This window comes from Hyperoodon ampullatus (genome assembly GCF_949752795.1).
Source record: "Hyperoodon ampullatus genome assembly, chromosome: 16".
NCBI lineage: Eukaryota > Metazoa > Chordata > Mammalia > Artiodactyla > Ziphiidae > Hyperoodon > Hyperoodon ampullatus.
In genome coordinates, this window is record NC_136929.1 from 14,431,418 (window position 1) to 14,455,741 (window position 24,324).

Genomic DNA, 24,324 nt, shown 5'->3' on the forward strand with positions numbered 1-24,324 from the left:
AGAAACTTCTAAATAGATGCAGAAAGCACTCACGTGTTTTGTTCATCTCAACTATATGTTCTGTCTCAGTTTAAACAACTTTTTTCCACGCATGTTTCAGGATGACTGTAGAAGAAAACGATTTGTGCTTGGTTGGCTGTTGTGGATATTAGCAGTCAGGACGGTCCCCACAACTCAAAGAAAATGCTTGATTTCCTAAAAACAATATATTAAGCCTTTCCTGCTTAAATTGCTTCAGAATGCTCTGAGGCAAAAACAAAAACCTTTCCAGAAAGTAATAATTTTTATCTAAAGTAATTTTCTTAGATTTTAAATGCAGCATCATAATTCCATAAACATTTCATGTTCTTGATTAAAGTAACACTCTTTTTTTTTTTTAGGGAAAAAATTATCCAGTATATAAAGAAAGACTGAATAGTTCATTCATTTCTCTTAAGAAGAAGGTATCCCAAGAAGAGATGCCATCTTGATAGTGGACATACAGCTGGAGCTAACTAGATCTGTAAACCTGTTTTTTGTTGTTTTTTTTCTGGCAGAGAACATCCAGAGGCATCAAGGTCTGAAAAAGGGGGCAGGCCTGCTATTTAATGCCCACCTCAGAACAGTCCCACACGGGCACCCACGGGCCAGGTAGGCCAGGGCCTAAGAGATACTGTCGGCTGTATTTACTAAAAGTGGGAAACATGGCGTTCTGTTTGTTTATGTTGACTGAGCGACTTTACATTTCTAAGCCAATCCTGTTACAGGAAATGCTGTTTAACTCACAACTTCAGTTGTTGTTAAAGTATTTCATTCTGCACTACAGCAATATTATTTTAAATACCACTGCTATATTATCTGAACCTATTTTACATATTACTTTTTCGTTTGTTGTGTTTCATAGTAAAAGGGCCAGTAGGATTTACAATTAATTCTATTTCAGTGATTTTCAGTACTCCCCTGCAGGTACTGAACAAAAAAACATACATGCTTAACATCAGTCCAAATCTAACCCTGGCTCCAGCGACTATCATTTGGTAGCAGGTTTTCTAAAAGACAGGCTCTGCCCACCTTCCATGACAGCCACATTCATGCTCGAAGAGAGATGGGAATGCATGTGGAAATCTAACATATTTACAAGTGACTGGACTGACCAGAATCTAAGCAAAGTTGTCCCTAAGAACATACAGCTCAGGACGTTCATTCCTCTGGGAGAATCCTGACACCACAGCTCCGCCTCACAAACGCAGGCACTGACAGACACGTAAGCAAGGATGTGAAGAAAAGAATTTCCACGTGCTCCAGTGTAGAAAAATACAAACTCTGCGCGCCTGTCTCAGACTCCTTCGTCCCGACGTTCACAGCCCAAATGCAGGCTCTGCCAGACACACAGCACCGTCCCCCTGCCTCCCTGCCCTCACAAACCCATCAACCTCAAGTCTAAAACGGGTAAGAACAGATATTTCCTGTGAAAACAACTCTTTGGTCATGGACAAACTGAAAGACTGAAATTTTTTTTCATTAAGATCCTGGAACAAGGTTTTTTTGTGTTTAATCTTTAAAAAATGAAGAGCAGAAAAACAGCTGGTTTAATTGAAGTGGAATTTAAATCTAAAAGGTCCGCCTGAGCTGAAGGGATTGAACCCTTGCCATGAGTTCCAGCTCCTGTGGAAAGGGTTGCCGCCCCCTCCTTGTTGGCTTTCTGCATCCAGGGGGTCTTCTCCGTCGTCAAACTTCTTCCTCATCTCTGTAAAAGAAACCAGCGAGCTAAGAGCCAGGCGCTGCCAGAGGTGTGGGCTGAGGCGGGGTCTGAGGACCACACCCCTCGGTTACCGAGACAACCGTGACCGACTGATGCTCAAATCCAGCCTCCCGCTCCCACCCAGACCACAGACTCGGTTTCAGCAGAAACCAGTCACGGAGAAGGCAGTGAGGTTCAGGGTTGAACATGGACATTCACGCAAGTCCGGACGCCCTAAAGCTTCTCTCCTCACAAGAAGCCACCCAAGGGAATTCTTCTCTGGGAAAGCCGAGGAGTGGCAGGGAAGGAGCCCTCAAAGTCACGCACGCTCTTCTGATCACACGGCTGTGTTCACCGTCCTAACCCCGAGCATCAAGTCAACCCAGGAAGCGTCTGGGGCCTCGCTATTAAATCTAAACAGAAGGAAGGCTCCCCAGACCTGAGGGAGGGAGGCGCCCTATCGTACAGGCCGGGAGGCCACCTCCACTGCTGTGCCCGTCAGCCCGGAGCGAAGCCCGTGATGAGACAGAGGCCGGTGCAGACACGTGGGAGAAAGGGACGCTGCAGGCAGCAGACGAGGAAGCTAATATCCTCAGAGATGAGGAGCAGCTGTCATCTTCACAGTAAGGACAGGCGCTGAGAAAAAGGCGCGGAGGACAGAAAGGAGCTCCTAGTAATCCAGAGTGCAGCTCCCTTCTCGAGGCACGCGGCTCTGCCCGCAGGCCCCCGCTCCCCTCAGGGCTCGGCTCCAGAGCGCCTCACCTGCCCGCTGCACACGCGGAGAGCACAGAGCCATTCACGGGCATCGACATGTGCAGAACAAAAGAACAAACAGTATGTATCCTCCTGTACTCGTTAAGTAACTCCTCCCTCTCTCACTGGATTATAAATTACTTCAGAACAAACATCATTTACTTTCAATTCCATAGCATAAGTAGTTCAGAAACTTGTCAAATGGGCATAAGATGCGATTTCCTTCTATTTTGTTAAATTTGTCTAGCTCAAGTCATAGTTTCTGCTCCCACTGACACGGAAAGCCACAAAAAAGCAGTGGGTAATAGCTTAACATGAAATTCCCTCTGGAAATGTCAAAGCATTGCTCAGTATTACCTAAATTCTTAAACTGTCTCCCTCTTATTTTCCAGGTCATTTTAGCTTACGTGAAATAACATTTATATCAACCAGTAAATCGAATGACCATCAGAGTTAGAGCACGATCCCTAGGGAGCCACCCTCAGAGGGCAGGGCAGGCCCTGGGCTGGGTATCTGCCCCTGTGCCACCGCTGCACACTCCTGCCTGGCAGTCCATATCCTAATCAAGCTCCTGTAAGTTTGGTATAAAAATCCACATTGATCTGTGAAGTTGGAAGGAACGAACCTAAGAGGATCCCTCTTGTTGTACTTGCATATCATTGGTGGAAAAACCTGAGGCCCAAAAAAGTTCTAGGAACTTATTCAAAGAGAGGTAAGAGTCACCCTCAGGCCTTCTGATTCCACACTTGGTGGCGTCTCCACTGCACTGTGCACATCAGGGTCCCTAGAGTCTGACAAGGGTAGTCATGAAAATGGGCTTCAGGGACCATCGCCAGCTCCCGAGGTCAGCCCCAGGGGGCCCACTCGTGACACGGCCTCTAAGACGGGCAAAGGAATAGAGGTAAGAAGTTGCCAGTCACTGACTCGGCCATTTCAAGAGAACAGAAACATTAAAGCAAACAATACCTGGATCGGAGAGGACTTCTTTAGCAGCTGCTATGTCAATAAACTTTTTCTCGGCTTTTTTCTTTTCTTCTTCATTCTGGAAGTTATCTGGGTGCCACTGCAGTGCTAATTTTCGGTATGCTTTAATGATTTCTTGTTTTTTGGCATTTCTGAAGGGTGGTAAAATTAATTCATAATCATTAGTTAAGAAGTGTCCAACATACTGCCAGGAGGAGCCAAAAGGGGCAGTGAGGGAGATCCCACTGGCAGGTCAGCTGCCCGGTTTTCTGAATACGCATCGTAACCGGCTGAGCGTCATCCCCAGCGCTCCGCGTGACCCTTACGGTCGCCAGGCTTCCTGATGTCAGAATCTCACCAGGAACAAATTTAAGTGCTCCTGAGCTTTACAATTCTCCCTTAAGAAAACTGCATTGATGCATTTTTAAACTTTCTGAATTTCCAAACTACCATGACTCGATTCTTGGCATTAAAAGAGACAGTGACTCTTTGAAGCCCACTTTGTATTTTGCTCCTGGGTTATTAGCTTACTCAGAAAGAACAAAGTTTCAGACTGTTGATTGAAAGATTGATGGTTCCCCTGTTCAGGGAAGGTGGGTCTAATATAAAAGCAGGTATTGAGTAGATTACACTCTCCCTGTGCCTTCAAGGTCATTCTGAAAGTGCCACTTTATTTAAAGAAGTTATCTTTTCCCCAGCCTCTCTCTCCCTCCTGTCCCCACCAAAAGAAAGCTCACTCCCACCTCTTTACCCTTCTTAAAAAATCTAGGCCCAGGACCTATTCATGCCATAGTGTCCTTTCTTGGTCACCAACTACTAATTCTCCACCGTTGTTGCATGACTAGTCTCTATCAAAGAAATTTATCTGTAATATATTCAAAACAGCTTTATGATATTCAAGATGGTTAGGGTTTCATCTATGACTGAAATTACCTAAGAAAAGGAAATGAATCAGAGGGAAAAAAAGAGCAACAATTAGCTTTAAAACAGTTGATTAAAAATAACAATGTGAATTTTAGATTTATAACTCACCTTTTTACTCCCAAGATTTTATAATAATCTCGTTTCTGCGACTGTTTCAGTAGCCTCTGTGCTTTCTCTAGACCTTCTCGAATCTGCTGGTCATTCTCATTGTGTTCCTGAGCAGTTTCATAGTCCTGGATGGCTGTCAAAATATGTTGAAGACAATGCTGTTAAAATGAATTAAATGCTTGTGACCTTTACATACCCTGCAAATGTGACACTAAAGCCACCATCCTCAGCCCCTCCCTTTGCCATTACTAAGAGCCTAAGAAGTGGTACCACCTTCATCATTTTGTTCAAAACCACGAAAGGCAGAATTAAGGCTGAATTAGGTAGCCTACTGCTCCCGTTCAGTAAAAGCCACGCTGCTCGTTTACCTGCCCGCCCTCCCACATTATCTTCCCCACAACTGTAAGGTGTCTTAATATCAGCACTTTACGCAAAGCAATGAAGTGCCTGTTGCACAGGAAAATAAGACAGCAGCAAAGAAAAGCTCCGTGGGTAGCTATGGGGCCACGGCTCAGAAGGGTGAGAGGCTCAGAGACCTGGAGAAACCCTCAGCAGTCAGAATGAGCAGTTCACCCACAGGTTTCAACACAAACTATTACAAACCTGATTTTTTTTTTTAAGTATCAATCAAAACAGAAAGACACATACAGTCCTGGTATGGGAAGTCTGATGACAATTCACATGGCATCTTTCTTTTCATATTATTTTAAATATTTAGAAACTACAAGGCCTCTGGATATCTAACGTCATGCAGAGCAGAGGCCTCTCCTTAGAAGGACCTGCTGGCAAGCCTGGGTTTCAGCAGTGGATTTCACCCTTCCCTGATAAGACTGGCTGGCCTACCTAAACGGCTTGTATAAACAATGTGGCTTATGCTAAACATCTCGCCTTGTGGGCATTCTGGTATGGGCTAGGCAGAAGGTGCCTACCTGGCCAGCCCCCAGTAAAGACCCTGGGCAGGCCCTGGTTCTCCGAGGAATTAAGCTTGTCTTGCTTGATTTCACAGACTCTTGGAATCTTCCACCCGGTTTCCTCTGGATTTCACCCATGTGCCTTTTCCCTCTGCTGATCTTGTTTGTATCCTTTCATTAGGATAAATCTTAGCCCTGAGAACAACTGTGTGCTGAGTCCCAGTGTCCTCCTCCTGAATCACCTAATCTGGGGGTAGTAATTTTTCTCACTGTCCTCCTTGGACAGAGAACTTAAATAATGGATTGTTGGGTTCAAATTCTCATTTTTTATGGAAGTGCATTTCACTGTGGGAAAGCCATCTCTCTGGACAACAGGCCTGAGCATTCATCTTGGCAACTGCTAATCCTGGAAGGGGTTTAAGAAGGCACCTTGGGCAGGTTTAAAATGAGAAAGATATTAAAATAAGGTGGACAAATTTAGTTAGCCTGCACTACATAGAAAAATGAACCAGTACTACCTTCGGCCCATGGGGGACGGGGGGACGCTTCAAGCTATTATCCTAATTCCTGCCTCAAAGCATTAATATTAAATATTAACATGAAACATTAATATTACTGTCACTCAACCAACAGTGACATCATAAAATACCTTTCCAATTTAGCACACAGACACAAAGCCATTATAAATAGTAGTGAGGTTTAACTTGCAATACGCAGAGCACTTGATACCACAACCTAGTACGGAAATACACTTGAAATTTAGCACAAGGGGAAAATGTTTCAATATACTCAATTTTTCTACTTATGCAAACCCTACATTTAAAACATGTTTTCATTCTTAAATGTTCAGAGTATCTTCCCCAAAGCAGTCTTCTGTCTCCTATCTTTCATTAACACTTAAGGTAGATACATTTTTCCCAATACAGGAAAGATATAAAATTATAAGTTGTTTCCTAAAATTCACGATTACAGGTAGTTAACTAATCAGGAACTTAATATGGATGATGTAAGACTTTCCATGGACATAAACTAGACAGATCATTCTTAGTTATATTTTCTCATAGTCCACTCTCTAAGGGGGTATCTTCAAAAAGAAAAAAGTAAATGATACCCAATTATGTTCCATATTATATGTCCCATATAACTGAACAGCTGTAAAGATTACAATAAGCCAGAAATATTAAGTATGAATAGTATGTTAATGAATAGTATGTTACGTATCAGCCAAATCATTTTCTAACCTCTGAACCTAAAAACTCTGGTCCTTCCCAAATTCTCTTTCTTCTGTGTGTCCCTCACCCAGTTCTTCAGGAGCAGTGCAAACAGCCAGGGCAAGACGGCAGACAGTAAGTACAGGAATTTCCTCTCTTCCACCCCACTATCCCACAAAAATGACAAAAAATAAAAAATAATATAACCATGGCAGCCCTGAAAACTACAGCAGACCAGAAATTGTGACAAATTTCTGGAAGAGAGAAGGCAAATAGGATCACATTAATAACGAATAAACCTAATAGAACCACAATCCAAATACGCACTGAAAAGAGGCCCTAGCAGATTTGGAAGCTGTTCTTTTTGGCCAAGGGTTCTGAGTTTAGCAAGCGGGAGGACCTTTAAGGCAATCATCAGCTTACTTCGCGAGATGACTAAGCAGTGGCTGGGCAGCCTCTGCCCCCGTATGTGGAGCAGCTGGCTGCAGCATTAACCCCAAGCAGGGCCCAAGAACTCTCGTCTCTAAGCAGACTAGAAAATGCGCATATGGAAGGCCCCTGACGTGTGCTGCTGGGCCCAGGAAGAGAAGCAGGGCTGAGCCCACGGGTACCCAAGACCTCCACAACAGGTCTGCAATAAACACAGGAAAAGCAGTTGCACCCAGAATTTAAACACCAAAGGACTCCACCTGGTAAGTTACCTGTGTCAAGTCCTGCTCATTTGGGCGACTGGGCAGGATGACAGGCACGTAGGGAACGTCTTCCTGTGAACAGGTGCCACCCACTTAAAGCCAGCGTGAGCTCCCCAATACGGAGGAGCATTCGAAAAGACAGAGACACACAATACGCGCAGCTGCAAATGGCTCCCCTCTCTCTCACACTCCATTACTCCACTAGCAAGCCCCAACTCAGCTTCCCTTCAACATCCATCCAGACTTAACCGTTCCTCACCACTTCCACACTTACCACTGTGATGCAGTCCACCATTAACACACCTGAACAGCTATAACAGCTTCATAAGGTGTGCCCAGCTTCCACCTTACTCCCCTAAAAGTCTGTTCTCAAAACAGGGACCTTAGAGGCCCTTTTAAAGAGTTCATCAGACCTCCAATATAATAGGCCCCGTGGAGCACCAGTTTTCTCCTCCCGCCTATCACACAAAACAAGGTAAATGGCGGGGTGACGTATGGGGGGACACAGCATTCTCAGCACAATACAAGGAGACTGTTCAAAGGCTGCTACAATTAGCTAATAGCAGCCATGAATCTAAGATGGGAGGAAGAGCAAACAGTGAGAGAGCCCTAAGAGAAAAGATCACAGAAAATGCCAGCAAAATACACTATGAGTATGGACTCACCCTGAAGTGAGTGACAACCTACATCCTGTACCTAGTACAAGAAGCATGAAATCTGGAGCAGACACGGTGGAGATCACGCAGAGGCCTTGCTGGGGAGAAGACAAGAAAGGGAGAATACAATGAGTGACAAGAGCAAAGAGCCCTGGGCAACACATCCCAGGCAACTTGGAGACCGTGTGCTCTCTGCAAGTGACGGGCTCACCCAGAAGTGCAAAAGATACACCCCTTTGGTGTAGCAAAGGAAGTGGGCAGAGGGGCAACAGGGCTGGCAGCAGACGACCTCCTGGACACAGTTTGGTTCAGAGAAACAGAGAGGGCAGGGCTATAGAGAAAGGCCATTTTAAGCAGGAAGCAGAATGTCTGTGGAAACACTGAAGCAGAAAGTACTGCAACTGTTAAGTATAGAAGCTGCCTGTCCCCAGCACCCCTTTACACACACACACACACACACACACACACACACACCAGAGGACTGTCCCACAGATAGCCAGGGCAAGGTAATTCAAGTCATTTTATGCTGAGCAATAATGTTTTTTATATGGCACAGTCTCAATTAAAAGCCGTTTAAATTTTAAATTAAAAACAGGAAAAGAACACCAAAACTTACCTGATGAACATGCATCAAAACAAGATAGCCAAAGAATATATGAAAATTCTAAGCAAACGTTATGGCATAAATTTTTAAAACTTAATCCAATCATCTCTATTAAGGGTAATCACAAAGCACAATAAGAACTCAGCAAAGAGTGAGACAAGGAAGAGGTAAAAATGTGAGTAATCAGAACTCAAGAAAAATAAGAACAAATTAAAACTATCATGGAAGTGAAGATGAAATGAGAAGAAGCACAAGGGAGAAGAAGCATATGGGGAAAAAATAAGGACCTAATAAAATGAAATGGAAATAGAGTTTAAAAAACTAGAGAAAAAAATTATGGCTATAGATGATGAGCAAAGAGAATACAACCAGTACTTAACTGAATCTTTGAAGGAGAAAACCAAACCAATATAACAAAACAATTCAGATTAAATTTAAGAAAACTTTCCTGAAATAAAAGATGAATCTACGTATTGAAAAGTGCACAATAGGTGCACCAGGGCAAAGTGGCTGAGATGGTCAACTCTGAGATATATCCTAGTAAAATCAACACACCCAAAAGATAAGGGCTTTTTGGATAGCCAGACCAAAACCAAAAAATCTGGCCCCAGATTTTCCATAGCAATATTCAGTGCAGAAGAAAATGGGAAAATAACTACAAGATATGTGGAAAAGGTGTGAACAAAGGATTTTATCATCTAGCCAAGCCATCCTTCAAGTATAAAAGGTACAAACAGCTTTGAACATAGAAGAAATCAGAAAATTTTCCCAGGAGCCCCTCAAGGAAACTACTATTGGATGAATTCACCAAGAAAAGGCTAGAGAAAGCATGGTCAAAGGAATGATGGTACACATTAAATATATTTAATGTAGAACTGAGACTAAAACAAACCAGGGAATTACAGTGACAGGGTAGAGTGTATGCCCTGCCAATGCAGAAGGGATACAGCTAACAAAAAGTGAGAAAATAAAGGGGAGAAAAGATGAGAAAGTAAGTTCATTAATTCCCACCAATCACAGCTAAAGCAATCAGGAAACATCACCCACTAATGAGCAACAGGCAAATAATTAGAATTTCATTAACAAGTCTTAAGTGGTAGGGGAAAGGGAAAGAAGAGGAAGAAACATGCTGATATTGTTCCCTGCTGTAGGAAACTAATATATATTGCCCAAAGAAAGAGAGCTAAGTTAATAAACCTATAAAAACAACCAAGAATAAAAATACAAACCTTCTAAAATATTAGAATAGTATATACAAAATAATACAGGCCAAATAACAAAAATTCTCTGAAAAACAGAATAAGAGTACTCAGACCAAATATATTTGTCACACCAATAAGTATAAATGTGCTTATTAACTCACCTATTTAAAAGAATTTCATACTGGATCACAAAGCAAAACCCAACTCTATGCAAGAAACACACCTGAAATGAAGTGATTCCAAAAAGTTGAAACTAAAAGTATGGTCAAAGTTTCACCAGGCAAATGCAAATAAAATTTGGTTCACTATCTTAACATCAGATAATTAGAATTTAGGTTAAAAACATTAAACAGAGGGAATTCCCTGGCGGTCCAGTGGTTAGGACTCAGCACTTTCACTGCCGTAGTCCTGGATGCAATCCCTGTTCGGTGAACTAAGATCACATAAGCCACTCAGCATGGCCAAAAAAAAAGCATTAAACAGAGCAAAAAAGGGGGAGTGTAGAAATATAGTGAAGACATATTATGAATATCTGTGCATCAAATAAAAAAGCAGCAACCATTTATAAAGCAGAAATTATAAGAGACACTACAGAGATGTAAGGACACTAGTAGTGGAAGACTTCAACCTCTGTTCATATCAGATCAAGTGGCCCAAAAAAAAGGCAAGAAAAGGAAGACCACAATATAAGGTGGATCTGATTGATATGCCAAACTCTGTCCCAGAAACAAAAGAGTACATCTATTTTCAAGTCCCTGACTCATGAAGTCAGCCATTTTAGGCCAAAAATAAGACAGTAATAAATTCCAAAAAATGGAAGTAGTAAAAACATTCTTTGATCAAAATGTTTTAACACTGGAAATTAATAGTAAGTCAGAAAATAGGGCTTTTCCACCTAGGCTCTGTGCACCATTTTTTTTTTTTTTTTTTTTTTTTTAGCGGTACGTGGGCCTCTCACCCCCGCGGCCTCTCCCGCTGCAGAGCACAGGCTCCGGACGCGCAGGCCCAGCAGCCACGGCTCACGGGCCCAGCCACTCCGCGGCACGTGGGATCCTCCCAGACCGGGGCACGAACCCGCGTCTCCTGCATCAGCAGGCGGACTCTCAACCACTGCGCCACCAGGGAAGCCCTGTGCACCATTTTTAAACCCTCCAACAACTCTTATGACGAAGAAATATAAAAATAAGAATTGCAAAATATCTAGAAAATAATAATACTGAAAACACTACCATTCAGAACCTACAGGACATAGCTCAAGCAGTGCTAAGAGGACAATTCATAACCTTAGTGGTTCAATAAAGATTAAAGATGAAAAATGAATTAATTATGAGATTCAAAGTTAGAAAAAAAATTGTAGGACAAAAATAGAAATTAATGAAACCAAAAAAGATCAAAATCGTTAAGTCAAGCTTACTTCTTAGCAGAAATGAATAAAAACCTCTAACCTAGTCAAGAAAAGGAAACAAGCTCAAATACAAAAAGCAGTAAGTGAAAAATAATCAAAGAGATAGAAGAAATTAAATTGAGACTACTTTGCTAAATTCTCTTCAAATAAATTTGAAAACTCAAGAGAGTAACTCAAACCCAGTCCGAAAGAGACAGAAAATCTAAACAGAACAATTTTCATAGAGAAAGTTGCCAAAACCCCACCTCCCAATAAAGCAGTGGGCTCTCCATGGAGATTCCATAACACTGAAACAGGAAACTTTCCAAATAATTACAAAAAACTACCCTAACAGTTTTCTATATATGAAAGTCCAGGTTAAAAATCATTTTTCCTCAGAATTTTTTGAGAATATTGCAATACTCCTTTCTGGAATTGATAGAAGGACAGGGAGAGGGCATCATCAGGAGAATTTAACAGTCATAAATGTGCAGGCTGCTAACAGCAGAGCTTCAAAATACATAAAGGAAAAAAAGGACAATATTAAAGGGAAAGGTAGGAAAGTCTGCAATTTCCACACCAGGTAAAGTTCCCTCTCAGTAACTGATGAGAAAACTAACAGAAACATTACACCCAGCAACTGCAGAATACACATTATTTTCAAGTGCACATAGAACATTCAGCAAGATAGAGCCTATGCTGGGTTACAAAACAAGTCTACATAAATTCAAAAGGAAACAAATCTAAATAAATTTAAAAGGACAGAACTCATACAGAGTATGCTCCCTGTGCACAATGGAATTAAATTAGAAATCAATAATAAGGTACTAAGGAAACCGTGAAATATTTTAAAATTAAACAAAACATCTAAATCATCCATGCATCAAAGAAGTAGCCAGAAGGAAAGTTAGAATACATTTCAAATCAAATGACAATGAAAATAAAACAATGTGAGAAGTGCAGCTTTAAATACTTATATTAAAAAAGAAAAGAGGCCTAAAATCATTGATAGTTTAAAATTAAGAGGCTGGAAAAGTAAAAAATGAACCCAAAGGAAGTCAAAAGAAAGAAAGAGAAGAAATCAATGAAATAATAAAGAAAAATCATGGAAAACATGAACAATTCCATAAGTTGGTTCCTTCGAAAGACCAACAAATTTGACCAAACTCTAACTATACTGATCAAGAGGAAAAACAACAACAAAAAATTGTCACTATTAGAAATGAAGAAGGAATCATCATTTCAGACCTTACAGACATTAAAAGAATAATAATATTATAAACTTCATAGAACCAAAATCAGCAACGTAGGTAAAATGGATGAATTCATTGATGGACACAACTTACAAAAACTAAAACAAGATGAAACAAACAAAAAATATGAATAGCCCTAATTTTTTTTTTTTTTTTTGCCACACTGCATGGCATGCAGAGCTTCCCCAACCAGGGATCAAACCCACAACCCCTGCAGTGGAAGCACAGACTCTTAACCACTGGACCACCACGGAAGTCCTGAATAGCCCTGTATTGATGAAAGACACTGAATTAATCATCAAAAACCTTCCTACTAAGAAAACTCTGGGACCCAAGATGGTTTCACTGGTGAATTCTCCCAAACGTTAAAGAAGAAATCACACCAATTTTATACAATTCTTGCAGACAATGCAGGAGGCCGGAACAATTTCTAACTAATTGAGTTCAGTACAACCTTAACACTAAAATCTGACAACGATATTACAAAAAAGAAGTTACAGAGCAATGAACACAGATGCACACTCTTAAAATACTAGCAAATCAAATCCAGCAATATCTAAAAAAGGATAATACATCATGTCCAAGAAAAGTTTATCCCAATAATTCCAGGTTGATTTAACTTCAGAATATCAATGTAATTTTTCACATTAACAGAATAAAGGAGAAAAACAAATATATACATAACACTTCTATAACTCTAACAAAAAGAAACAACAAATTTTAAGTGGGTAAATATTTGAACACTTCACAAAGAAAGGTATTTGAATAAACAAGCAGCACATGAAAAAGTATTAAACAACCTTAGTCATCAAAGAAACACGTATTAAAGCCACAATGAGATACTACTAACACATACCAAAACGTATAAAATTAAAAAGACTCACAACACCAAACGTTTGCAAGGATGTAGCAACTGGAACTCTCATACTTTACTGATGAAAGTGTAAATTTTACATTACTTTTTAGAAAAGGGTCTAGCAGTTTCTTTTAAAACTAAGCATACACCTTACCCTGTGACTCAGCAATTCCATTCCTAGATATTTAGACAAGGTAAGTGAAAACACGTCTAAAAAAAGCCTTGCAGAATAATGTTCACAGCAGCTTTTTTCATGCTAACTAAAATCAGCCCAGGTGTCCATTAATATGAGAATGGATAAAGTATGGTATACCCATAAATTGGAATATTCTTCAGGGATAGGATTAATGATGAAATATTGAATGCTTTCCCCTCTTTTACAGTAGAAAGAGAAAGTCACAGCCTTCCAGCCCACTACCTGTCTTTAAAATAAATCTTCATTGGAGTACAGTCTCGTCTACGTGTTTGTGTTTTGTCTATGGCTGCTCTTGCACTGCAGTGGCAGAGCTGAGCAGGAGCAACAGAGACTACACGGCTCACAGAGCCTGTAATTTTTACTCTCTGGACCTTTACAGAAAAAGTTTGCCAACTTCTGCTCTTCAGCAATGAAAAGGAATGAACTGCCAATGACTATAACAACATGAATAAATCTCAAAAACATGCCGAATGAAAGAAGCCTTATACAAAAGAGGACATACTATATGGTTCTGTTGATATGAAGATCTAGCGTTGGTAAAACTAATCTATGACAGAGAGAATCTGCATAACGGCTGCCTGTAGGGGTAGGATCGGGACCGCCTGGTAAGGGACAAGAGGATGATGTCCAGTTCTGCATCTTGACAGGAGTTTGGCTTTGACAAAGACTCTCTTATACCAAAACTTCAGACTGGCTCCTCGGAGTAAATCTTCTTTCTGACTAAGGCCCAGTCTTGGGCTTCCCTCTCTGTCCTTGCAGAATCCAGGTTGAGCAAGAATCCTGCTAAGATTCCCCACCCTTGGTATCTGACCAAATTTGAGTTTGATATCTCATCGAATTCCCCCTCCCCTACTCTGGCCTGCCTTCAGCAAGAACTCAGCTGAGTCCCTCTAGCAAGAACCTCCTCTCTTCCTAACGCTTCCTCTTTGTAATTTCGCATCCAGGGACCACGCGCCAACTCGGCTCCTTGGTTAGAAATCCCACTTGTCAGACTTGAGCCCAAACTTTCTCTCTCTCACTCTCTCACTGCCAGAGCCCAGGGCAGTGCCCCCTACACCTACCGTGACAGCCGCCCCCCCCGAATAAAGTCCTCCTTAAGGTCTTTAACAAGGGTCATGAGCAATTTTTCTCTTTAACAGGCTGCATGGATATCAGAACTCAGGACTGGTATCCCTAAGATCTATACCTTTCATTTTATCTATTGGGCTGGCCAAAAAGTTCATTTGGGTTTCTCCGTAAGATGTTACAGAAAAACCCAAAAGGACTTTTTGGCCAACCCAATACGATTACCTCCTAGTTAATAATAGGCAAGGTGAAGTATCTGGGAAAAAGTAAACCAAAATCTACAACTTTTTTTTGAAATGCATCTAAAAAAGATAAACTGATGGATACATGGAAGGACAGAGACAGATAAATGTGATAAAACATAGTAAAATGTTAATTTTAGAATCTAGACAGGGAGGACATGATTGTTCACCGTAAAATTCTTTCAACTGCTATCTTTGAAATTTCTCGTAATAAAATGTTTGGGGTAATGCTTACCTGCTGTGAGACTGTCATAACATAGACGATGAAAATAACTCTTCTACCACTGTGTTTTACACATATTCATCCTTAGACTACAAAGGGGAAGTTTTATCCAAGTAACCTTACAATAAGATTCACTATTAGCACAGAAGTATGAGAGAACCGTGAGATATTTCTGACATTACAAAGGGCTGAACAATTTTAAGTCAAACTTTCATCGATGGAACTACCTCCTACAAAAGACCACATTCTAGCACTGGACTCTGAGGGCAAGCCTAACCATTATACTTAAACAGTGAAGAGACGAACTATTTTTAATTCTGTACACAGGGGTGTAAGGTGGCCTGCACCCTAACTGAACCTGATACATTACTGTGCTTTATACATGTGTTTTGTTGAAATTTTTATAGTGGAAAAGAGATAATAGTGCTAACAGTAACATACCAAAAGAGAATTCCAGTTCCTGTCAGATTATAAAATTTTAACTCTTGTGCAATAATTTCTCTATCAACAGTTAAGAAATATCACCAACTGTACTCAAAGCACTGGAGTACACAGACACAAATATAGACCATGTACATAGTCTGTTTCAATTTAAGATGGTAAGAGATTCTTGGGGTTTTTTTCACTTTTAAAGAAGCCACTTCACTGTTTGAGGTCACACCTGTTTGTCACAGGTAATCACTTTCTTGTTAACCGGCAAATAAAAAGCCAAAACAGAAACATACCCATGGCCTACTTCCTCCTCGCTAAAGCTACCCGCTGTCCTAGTCAAATGCTGTCACCTTTGGGAAAGGCAAAACACCCTTTCAATTCCCCTGCCTTCTGGGCTTCCATTCTGACTACATCTTCTCCCACACCGGCAGTGTCCTTCCCTAATATTTCCTGAATATTTTTTTTTATTTCCAATACTTTAAGCTCTTGACCATTCAGAAATCAGCCTTGTAACATTATCTTTTTCTGCTGAATAATACTGCTTCACTCCTGTGAATGTTTTCTATTTCCCTATCTACATATTAAATTCATGGATTCCTTGGTATTTCCTACAGGAAGTGATAGGGTTGGCACTATAGGGGGTGCAATGTTTTCCGACTGGCATGCTAGGCAAGTGTGTTGAATCTAAGCTAACTGGTAGATGTGCAAATCCCCACAGAGCAGGTACCTCTGCAATCTTCCCTGTAACCATGCACTTTTCAAAAGAAAAGAGGCTGCAGCTGTGGCTAAACAGACTGGCTGTGAATAAAAACAGAGGCAGGACGTACAGTCATGAAATTTACAGCCAAAGGAATTAAGCAACCCACATACAGTATCTTACCCTAGTTGTCTTTGCAAAAGAGTAGCCATTTTTCTGTTCTAACTACCTGCTTCCAACTCCTTAGGTGAAGCTAAACTAGGATGCACCTAAGGCAAAATTCGAGTTTCAGAAATAACTGCTTTCAAGATTCTGATTACACTTGTGCATGGTTATGACTGGTGTGTAAAAATATCAATATATAAGCAGCCCCCAAACTTTAGGTATGATCCTAAATAGAGCCAGCATTTTCCAATAAAGACCAACCTCTTCTACTTCTCCTCCCTAAATCAGGAGCCAAGGACCCCTGGCCGACAAACTTGAAAAAAGAAGCAGCCATGAGAAATCTGATCCACTCAGAAAAACATGGTCTCCTTCCTGCCTGGGGATGAGCCCCATAGCCCCATACCTGACTGCCATGCTGCACAATGTGTGTGCTGTCATAGACACTTGCCTGAAATTCCATTAATCTGATATTCTTTAGGGTGAAAAATTCTTATATCACAAGGAATAGAAATCTACCAGTGTTCTATACAAATATCTTAAATTTGGCCACTTTTCCTAAAATACAGCTGTTTTGGGGGCATAAGAATGCTGACGCGAGGAGGTGGTATGAACTTTGAACACAGAATACTTTTGTGGACTAGAGAGGACTTAGCATCATTAGGCAGAGTCCTAGAATAAGCAAGAAGGCACAAGAATCTGGTTACAGAACATCACAGGATGTCAAAGATAAAATACGTCTATTTCACAATTTGGCCTAGGCTGGCCCTTCATCCAGAAAAAAAATGCTAGCTGGTTCCTATTCTCAGAATTCTGGATACTATTAGTAATACTAAAATAACAGCCATGTCAAATGGAGTTAACACAGCAGTCATAGGTCAGACCTAGAAGCTAGCTACCCCAGTAAGTACCATGTGTATAGAAAAGTCAATGCAAGTTCCAAACAACTATCTAAAAATGAGTACAATGGAAACCATGTACTAGGAGCACTGTACTAATAAGCATCACTTTCTGAGCGTCATCTTCTTTAACTGTCACAACAGTCCTATGTAATAGGTACTATTCTCATTCCTATCTTACAGATAAGGAAAGTAAAACATAACAGGCTAAGTTACTTGATTGAAATCACATGGCAAAAATAAACGGCACACTCCAAAGATATACAGATGGCCAACAAACATATGAAAAGATGTTCAACATCACTAATCATTAGGGAAATGCAAATCAAAACCACTAGATATCACTTCACATCCATTAGAATGCCTACAATTAAAAAAAAAAAACAAAAAATGTGTTGAGGAGAACAGAGAGAAATTGGAACCCTTGCAACACTGCTGATGGGAATGCAAAATAGTACAACCACTACGGATAAAGCAATGTGGTGGTTCTTCAAAAAATTAAAATTACTTTATGATCCAGCAATTTCACTTCTGGGTATACATCCAGAAGAACTGAAAGGTAGGTTGAAGAGGTATTTGTACAGTCATGTTCTAGTAAGTAGAATCCCCTAATATCTTTCCTGATCATTCTATCATAAGCCCCAAATTAATAAATCTCCATGTTCCATTATTCACTAATCTAAACCTATTTTTTCTTCATTCATTATATACCTACCATCATTTTAAACTGCTGATTGAAAAAAGAGTAAAACCAGCAAACATAATACAGAAAGGCTTCATATATTAACTCAGGATTTCAACATATTATTTTACCTTTAAGTAAGGTTACTACTCGGTTACATCATTTACTAAACCTCTGATTCAAATCCAAACAAGTCAAGTAACGCCTTTCAGTTTCAACTATACAAACTTACACCCTACCCAGCCCCCAACCCAAAATAAAAGACCTAGCAACCCAATGTCTCTCTCTCCATGAGGTTGCTTGATTTTCACAGTTGCGACTAAACAACCATTTTATTCTTCTAAAACCATAATTCAGAAAGATCCTGCAATGCACAATATAAACTCCCCCAAAAAGACAAAGAATAAACTCCTATGTTTTTAAAAATTTTAAACGCTAAAATAGACTTCAAAGATAGACCTATTCTATTAAATTAGTATTAAGCATATTTTTCTTCAAGAATTAAGCTGTCAACTTTCTCTAAAAACTAAAGTTGTTTTAATATTCAAGAAACAAAGGCATCTTTCAACTTATATTTAGCAGCCTACAAGTTTTATTTTTTAATTTATTTATTTATTTATTTTTGGCTGCATTGGGTCTTCGTTGCTGCGCACGGGCTTTCTCTAGTTGCGGCAAGCAGGGGCTACTCTTCGCTGCAGTGTGCAGGCTTCTCATTGCGGTGGCTTCTCTTGCGGAACACAGGCTCTAGGCACACGGGCTTCAGTAGTTGTGGCACGCAGGCTCAGTAGTTGTGGCTCGTGGGCTCTAGAGCGCAGGCTCAGTAGTTGGCGCACGGGCTTAGCTGCTCTGTGGCATGTGGGATCTTCCCAGACCAGGGCTCAAACCCCTGTCTCCTGCATTGGCAAGCGGATTCTTAACCACTGTGCCAACAGGGAAGTCCCTTAACCCTTTTCTCTTAACAGCTAAGCTTAAATTCTTCTACAGCGTCGCTGATTTCACAGTTAGAGCTGAGGGTTCACATACAGATAAGAAAAGTACACTATGATGAAGCATTCCAATAACTAACTGGAATGCAAAATCCTAGAATATAGCCATCTAGGAGCTCAGAAGTGAAAAGAGCAAGTATGCGAAAGGGATCTATGTAGACCACATGCCTTACTGATGCATTCTTATGACTCTTAAAACTCATCATTTTGATCGCATACATTTCAAGCCTCAAGCCTCAATCAGACCTCAAAGACTATAGTATACAAATGTCCCACAGTGTAACCAGAGTTGTCAACACTCCCAGGAAACCATTTAGAAGCAAGATTCTTTTTAAATTAAAGAAAGCAGGAAAAAAGTAAATGATCAGTTTGCCTTAAAAATGAGTACCACAAACCTTTCTCAATTATAAGTGTAGTTATCCATTTCTTAGTATAGGTTTTATCATTGCTGCAATGCATTCTTACTACATTTAAAATAGCTGCACAGAAGTTGAGACACAGATGTAGAGAACAAACGTATGGACACCAAGGGGGGAAAACCATGGTGGGGTGGGGATGCTGGTGTGCTGAACTGGGCGACTGGGATTGACATATATACACTGATGTGTATAAAATTGATGACTAATAAGAACCTGCAGTATAAAAAAAAACAAACAAAAAAACACAGGGCTTCCCTGGTGGCACAATGGTTGAGAGTCCGCCTGCCGATGCAGGGGACACGGGTTCGTGCCCCGGTCCGGGAAGATCCCACATGCCACAGAGCGGCTGGGCCCATGAGCCATGGCCGCTGAGCCTGCACATCTGGAGCCTGTGCTCCACAAAGGGAGAGGCCACAACAGTGAAAGGCCCACGTACCGCCAAAAAAAAAAAAAACACAACTAATACTAAACTTTCTTTGGGGTATTTGTATAGAAATATGTTAATATAAATGTTTCAGACATTACATGAAATTTCTAAAAATCTTACATGTTCTGGTATAATGCTGTAAGTCATAATTCTAGTTATTACTTTAAAATGTATATCTCAGAAATAACTAAATTTCCTTGTCAATTGCATTATTATGAACTTTCATCAAATCTTTAACCGTGGTCATTTTTAAGTCTTTTGTCATTTACAGAGTTCTGGGTGTACTCTGATGCTTTTGCAAAAATGTTCCTATAAAAGGGTTTCATCTTCAAGGAATTCATGGAAAAGACTGACAAGTACAGGTTTCTGGTAACTGACTATACTGCTGAACTGAATGAATAAGCATTTTCAGAACTCTAATGGAAAACTGATGAATTCATAAAAGTGCTAACAAAAGGTCAAGATGAAAAAAAATTAATTACATGGACCTGAGTGAACTGATAAGGATGATTATAATTTTTGTGACTTTCTGTTTGAATAAAAAAAAAAATCCCACAAGGACTCAGAGGCAAAAAATATACAACTCAATTTTCACTGCAAAGTAAAAGAGCTGTTACAGTGGAGGACTACTGGACTGAATGTCAATATTATGACACAGTATGAGTGTGTTTCGTGTTTGGTAACTGCAATCATTGTTTCTTTTGTTGTGGTCATCCGTTTACAATGCTTGGTGTCAGTTTACCTCTTGTAAAAATAAAATACAGTGTGTGTGTGTGTGAGAAAAAATACAAACATTGCCAATGTTGTACCTCTTCTCATAGAAATTAATAAAATATTAAATGTGGGTTTCCCTGGTGGCGCAGTGGTTGAGAGTCCGCCTGCTGATGCAGGGGACGCGGGTTCGTGCCCTGGTCCGGGAAGATCCCACATGCCGTGGAGCGGCTGGGCCCGTGAGCCATGGCTGCTGAGGCTGCATGTCTGGAGCCTGTGCTCCGCAATGGGAGAGGCCACAACAGTGAGAGGCCCACGTACCACACACACACAAAAAAAAATTGTGAAAAAAATGAAATAAAATAAAATAAAATAGCTGCACACTTCATTAAATAAATATGCAGCAATTAATTGGAGGGAAAAAAAGAGTATCACAAACCAAGTTTCACCAGAAAAATACTCTTACTGGTTTTGATTTAAAATGCTTTACTTGCTCTCTAACCCCTGCTCTGGCACTGCCACCAATACACGCACTCGGCTCTGGGTCACCCCTTACCCGTCTCCCTTCAAGCAAAATCTGGCTACCATGCTGTGATAGCAGCATGCACTCAAGCAGCCCTATGGAGTGGTCTAAGAGGAACTGAGGCCACCTGCCAACAGTTAGTACCAACTTGCCAGCAATCCGTGTGGCTGACAGGGTCTTCGTGTTCCGGCCAGGTCTTCATGCTCCGGCCAGGTGTCAGGCCTGTGCCTCTGAGGTGGGAGAGCCAAGTTCAGGACACTGGTCAACGAGAGACCTCCCAGCTCCACGTAATATCAAACAGAAAAAGCTCTCCAAGAGATCTCCATCTCACAGCTAAGACCCAGCTCCACTCAACGACCAGCAAGCTCCAGTGCTGGATACCCTATGCCAAACAACTAGCAAGACAGAAACAAAACCCCACCCACTGGCAGAGAGGCTGCCTAAAATCATAATAAGTTCACAGACACCCCAAAACACACCACTGGACGTGGTCCTGCCCACGAGAAAGACAAGATCCAGCTCATCCACCAGAACGCAAGAACCAGTCCCCTCCACCAGGAAGCCTACAAAACCCACTGAACCAACCTTAGCCACTGGGGGCAGACACCAAAAAAAACCAGGAACTACGAACCTGCAGCCTGTGAAAAGGAAACCCCCAAACACAGTAAGTTAAGCAAAATGAGAAGACAGAGGAACACACAGCAGATAAAGAAGAAGAGTAAAAACCCACCAGACCTAACAAATGAACAAGAAATAGGCAGTCTACCTGAAAAAGAATTCAGAGTAATGACAGTAAAGATGATCCAAAATCTTGGAAATAGAAAGGAGAAAATATAAAAAACATTTAACAAGGACCTAGAAGAACTAGAGAGCAAACAAACACTGATGAACAACATAATAAATGAAATTTAAAATTCTCTAGAAGGAATCAAGAGCAGAACAACTGAGGCAGAAGAACGGAAAACTGACCTGGAAGATAAAATAGTGGAAATAACTACTGCAGAGCAGAATAAAGAAACAAGAATGAAAAGAATTGAGGAGAGTCTCAGAGATCTCTGGGACAACAATAAATGCACCAACGTTTGAATTATAGGGGTCCCAGAAGAAGAAGAGAAAAAGAAAGGGACTGAGAAAATATCTGAAGAGATTATAGTTGAAAACTTCCCTAATACGAGAAAGGAAATAGTCAATCAAGTCCAGGAAGTGCAGAGAGTCCCATACAGGATAAATCCAAGGGGAAACACTCCAAGACACATATTAGTCAAACTATCAAAAACTAAATACAAAGAAAACATATTAAAAGCAGCAAGGGAAAAGCAACAAATAACATACAAGGGAATCCCCATATGGTTAACAGCTGATCTTTCAGCAGAAACTCTGCAAGCCATAAAGGAGTGGAAGGACATATTAAAAGTGATGAAATGGAAAAACCTACAACCAACATTACTCTACCCAGCAAGGATGTCATTCAGATTCAACAGAAAACTTAAAACCTTTATTGACAAGCAAAAGCTAAGAGAATTCAGCACCACCACACCAGCTTTACAACAAATGCTAAAGTAACTTCTCTAGGTAGGAAACACAAGAGAAGGAAGAGACCTACAATAACAAACCAAAAACAATTGAGAAAATGGTAATAGGAATATACATATCGATAACTACCTTAAATGTACATGGATTAAATGCTCCAACCAAAAGACACAGGCTGGCTGAATGGATACAAAAACAAGACCCATATATATGCTGTCTACAAGAGACCCACGTCAGACCTAGGGACACATATAGACTGAAAGCGAGGGGATGGAAAAGGATATTCCATGCAAATGGAAATCAAAAGAAAGCTGGAGTAGCAATTCTCATATCAGACAAAATAGACTTTAAAATAAAGACTATTATGAGAGACAAAGAAGGACACTTTGGGATCAATTTAAGAAAGGATCAATTCAAGAAGAAGATATAACAATTGTAAGCATTTATGCACCCAATATAAGAGCACCTCAATACATAAGGCAAATGCTAACAGCCATAAAAGGGGAAATCAACAGTAACACAATAATAGTAGGGGAATTTAACATCCCATTTTCACCAATGGACAGATCATCCAAAATAAAAATAAATAAGGAAACACAAACTTTAAATGATACATTAAAAAAAGATGGACTTAATTGATATTTATAGGACATTCCATCCAAAAACAACAGAATACACTTTCTTCTCAAGTGCTCATGGAACATTCTCCAGGACAGATCATATCTTGGGTCACAAATCAAGCCTTGGTAAATTTAAGAAAACTGAAATCGTATCAAGTATCTTCTCTGTACACAACGCTATGAGACTAGATATCAATTACAGGAAAAAATCTCTAAAAAAAAATACAAATACATGGAGGCTAAACAATACACTACTAAATAACCAAGAGATCACTGAAGAAATCAAAGGGGAAATCAAAATATACCTAGAAACAAATGACAATGAAAGCATGATGACCCAAAACCCATAAAATGCAGCAAAAGCAGTTCTAAGAGGAAAGTTTATAGCAATAAAATCCTACCTCAAGAAAACAAGAAACATCTCAAATAAACAACCTAACCTTACACCTAAAGCAATTAGAGAAATAAGAACAAAAAACCGCCAAAGTTAGCAGAAGGAAAGAAATCATAAAGATCAGATCAGAAATAAATGACAAAGAAATGAAGGAAACAATAGCAAAGATCAATAAAAGTAAAAGCTGGTTCATTGAGAAGATCAATAAAATTGATAAACCATTAGCCAGATTCATCAAGAAAAAAAGGGAGAAGACTCAAGTCACTAGAATTAGAAATAAAAAAAGAGAAGTAACAACTGACACCGCAGAAATACAAAGGATCATGAGAGTTTAATACAAGCAACTATATGCCAATAAAATGGATAACCTGGAAGAAATGGAATTTCTTAGAAAAGCACAACCTTCCGAGACTGAACCAGGAAAAATAGAAAATATAAACAGACATATCACAAGCACTGAAACTGAAACTGTGATTAAAAATCTTCCAACAAACAAAAGCCCAGGACCAGATGGCTTCACAGGCGAACTCTATCAAACATTTAGAGAAGAGCTAACACCTATCCTTCTCAAACTCTCCCAAAATATAGCTGAGGGAGGAACAATCCCAAACTCATTCTATGAGGCCACCATCACCCTGATACCAAAACCAGACAAAGATGTCACAAAGAAAGAAAACTACAGGCCAATATCACTCATGAACACAGATGCAGAAATCCTCAACAAAATACTAGCAAACGGAATGCAGCAGCACGTGAAAAGGCTCACACTCCATGATCAAGTGGGGTTTATCCCAGGAGTGCAAGGATTCTTCAATATATGCAAATCAATCAATGTGATACACCATATTAACAAACTGAAGGAGAAAAACCATATGATCA

The 24,324-nt window shown here is 40.2% G+C and overlaps 1 protein-coding gene across 1 annotated transcript in view; it reads right to left on the minus strand.

The window, feature by feature from the left end:
• Nucleotides 1–1,549: 1,549 nt before the first annotated feature.
• Nucleotides 1,550–24,324, minus strand: part of DNAJC3 (DnaJ heat shock protein family (Hsp40) member C3) — a gene marked incomplete at its 5' end in the record, with an annotated part of 85,381 nt that continues 62,606 nt past the window's right edge. Inside the window, 3 exons of the mRNA XM_079721817.1 lie at nt 1,550–1,726; nt 3,440–3,588; nt 4,469–4,601. Of these exons, the coding sequence (XP_079577943.1) occupies nt 1,569–1,726; nt 3,440–3,588; nt 4,469–4,601 (440 nt within the window). The 3' untranslated portion in view covers nt 1,550–1,568. The remainder of the gene's footprint in view (nt 1,727–3,439; nt 3,589–4,468; nt 4,602–24,324) is intronic.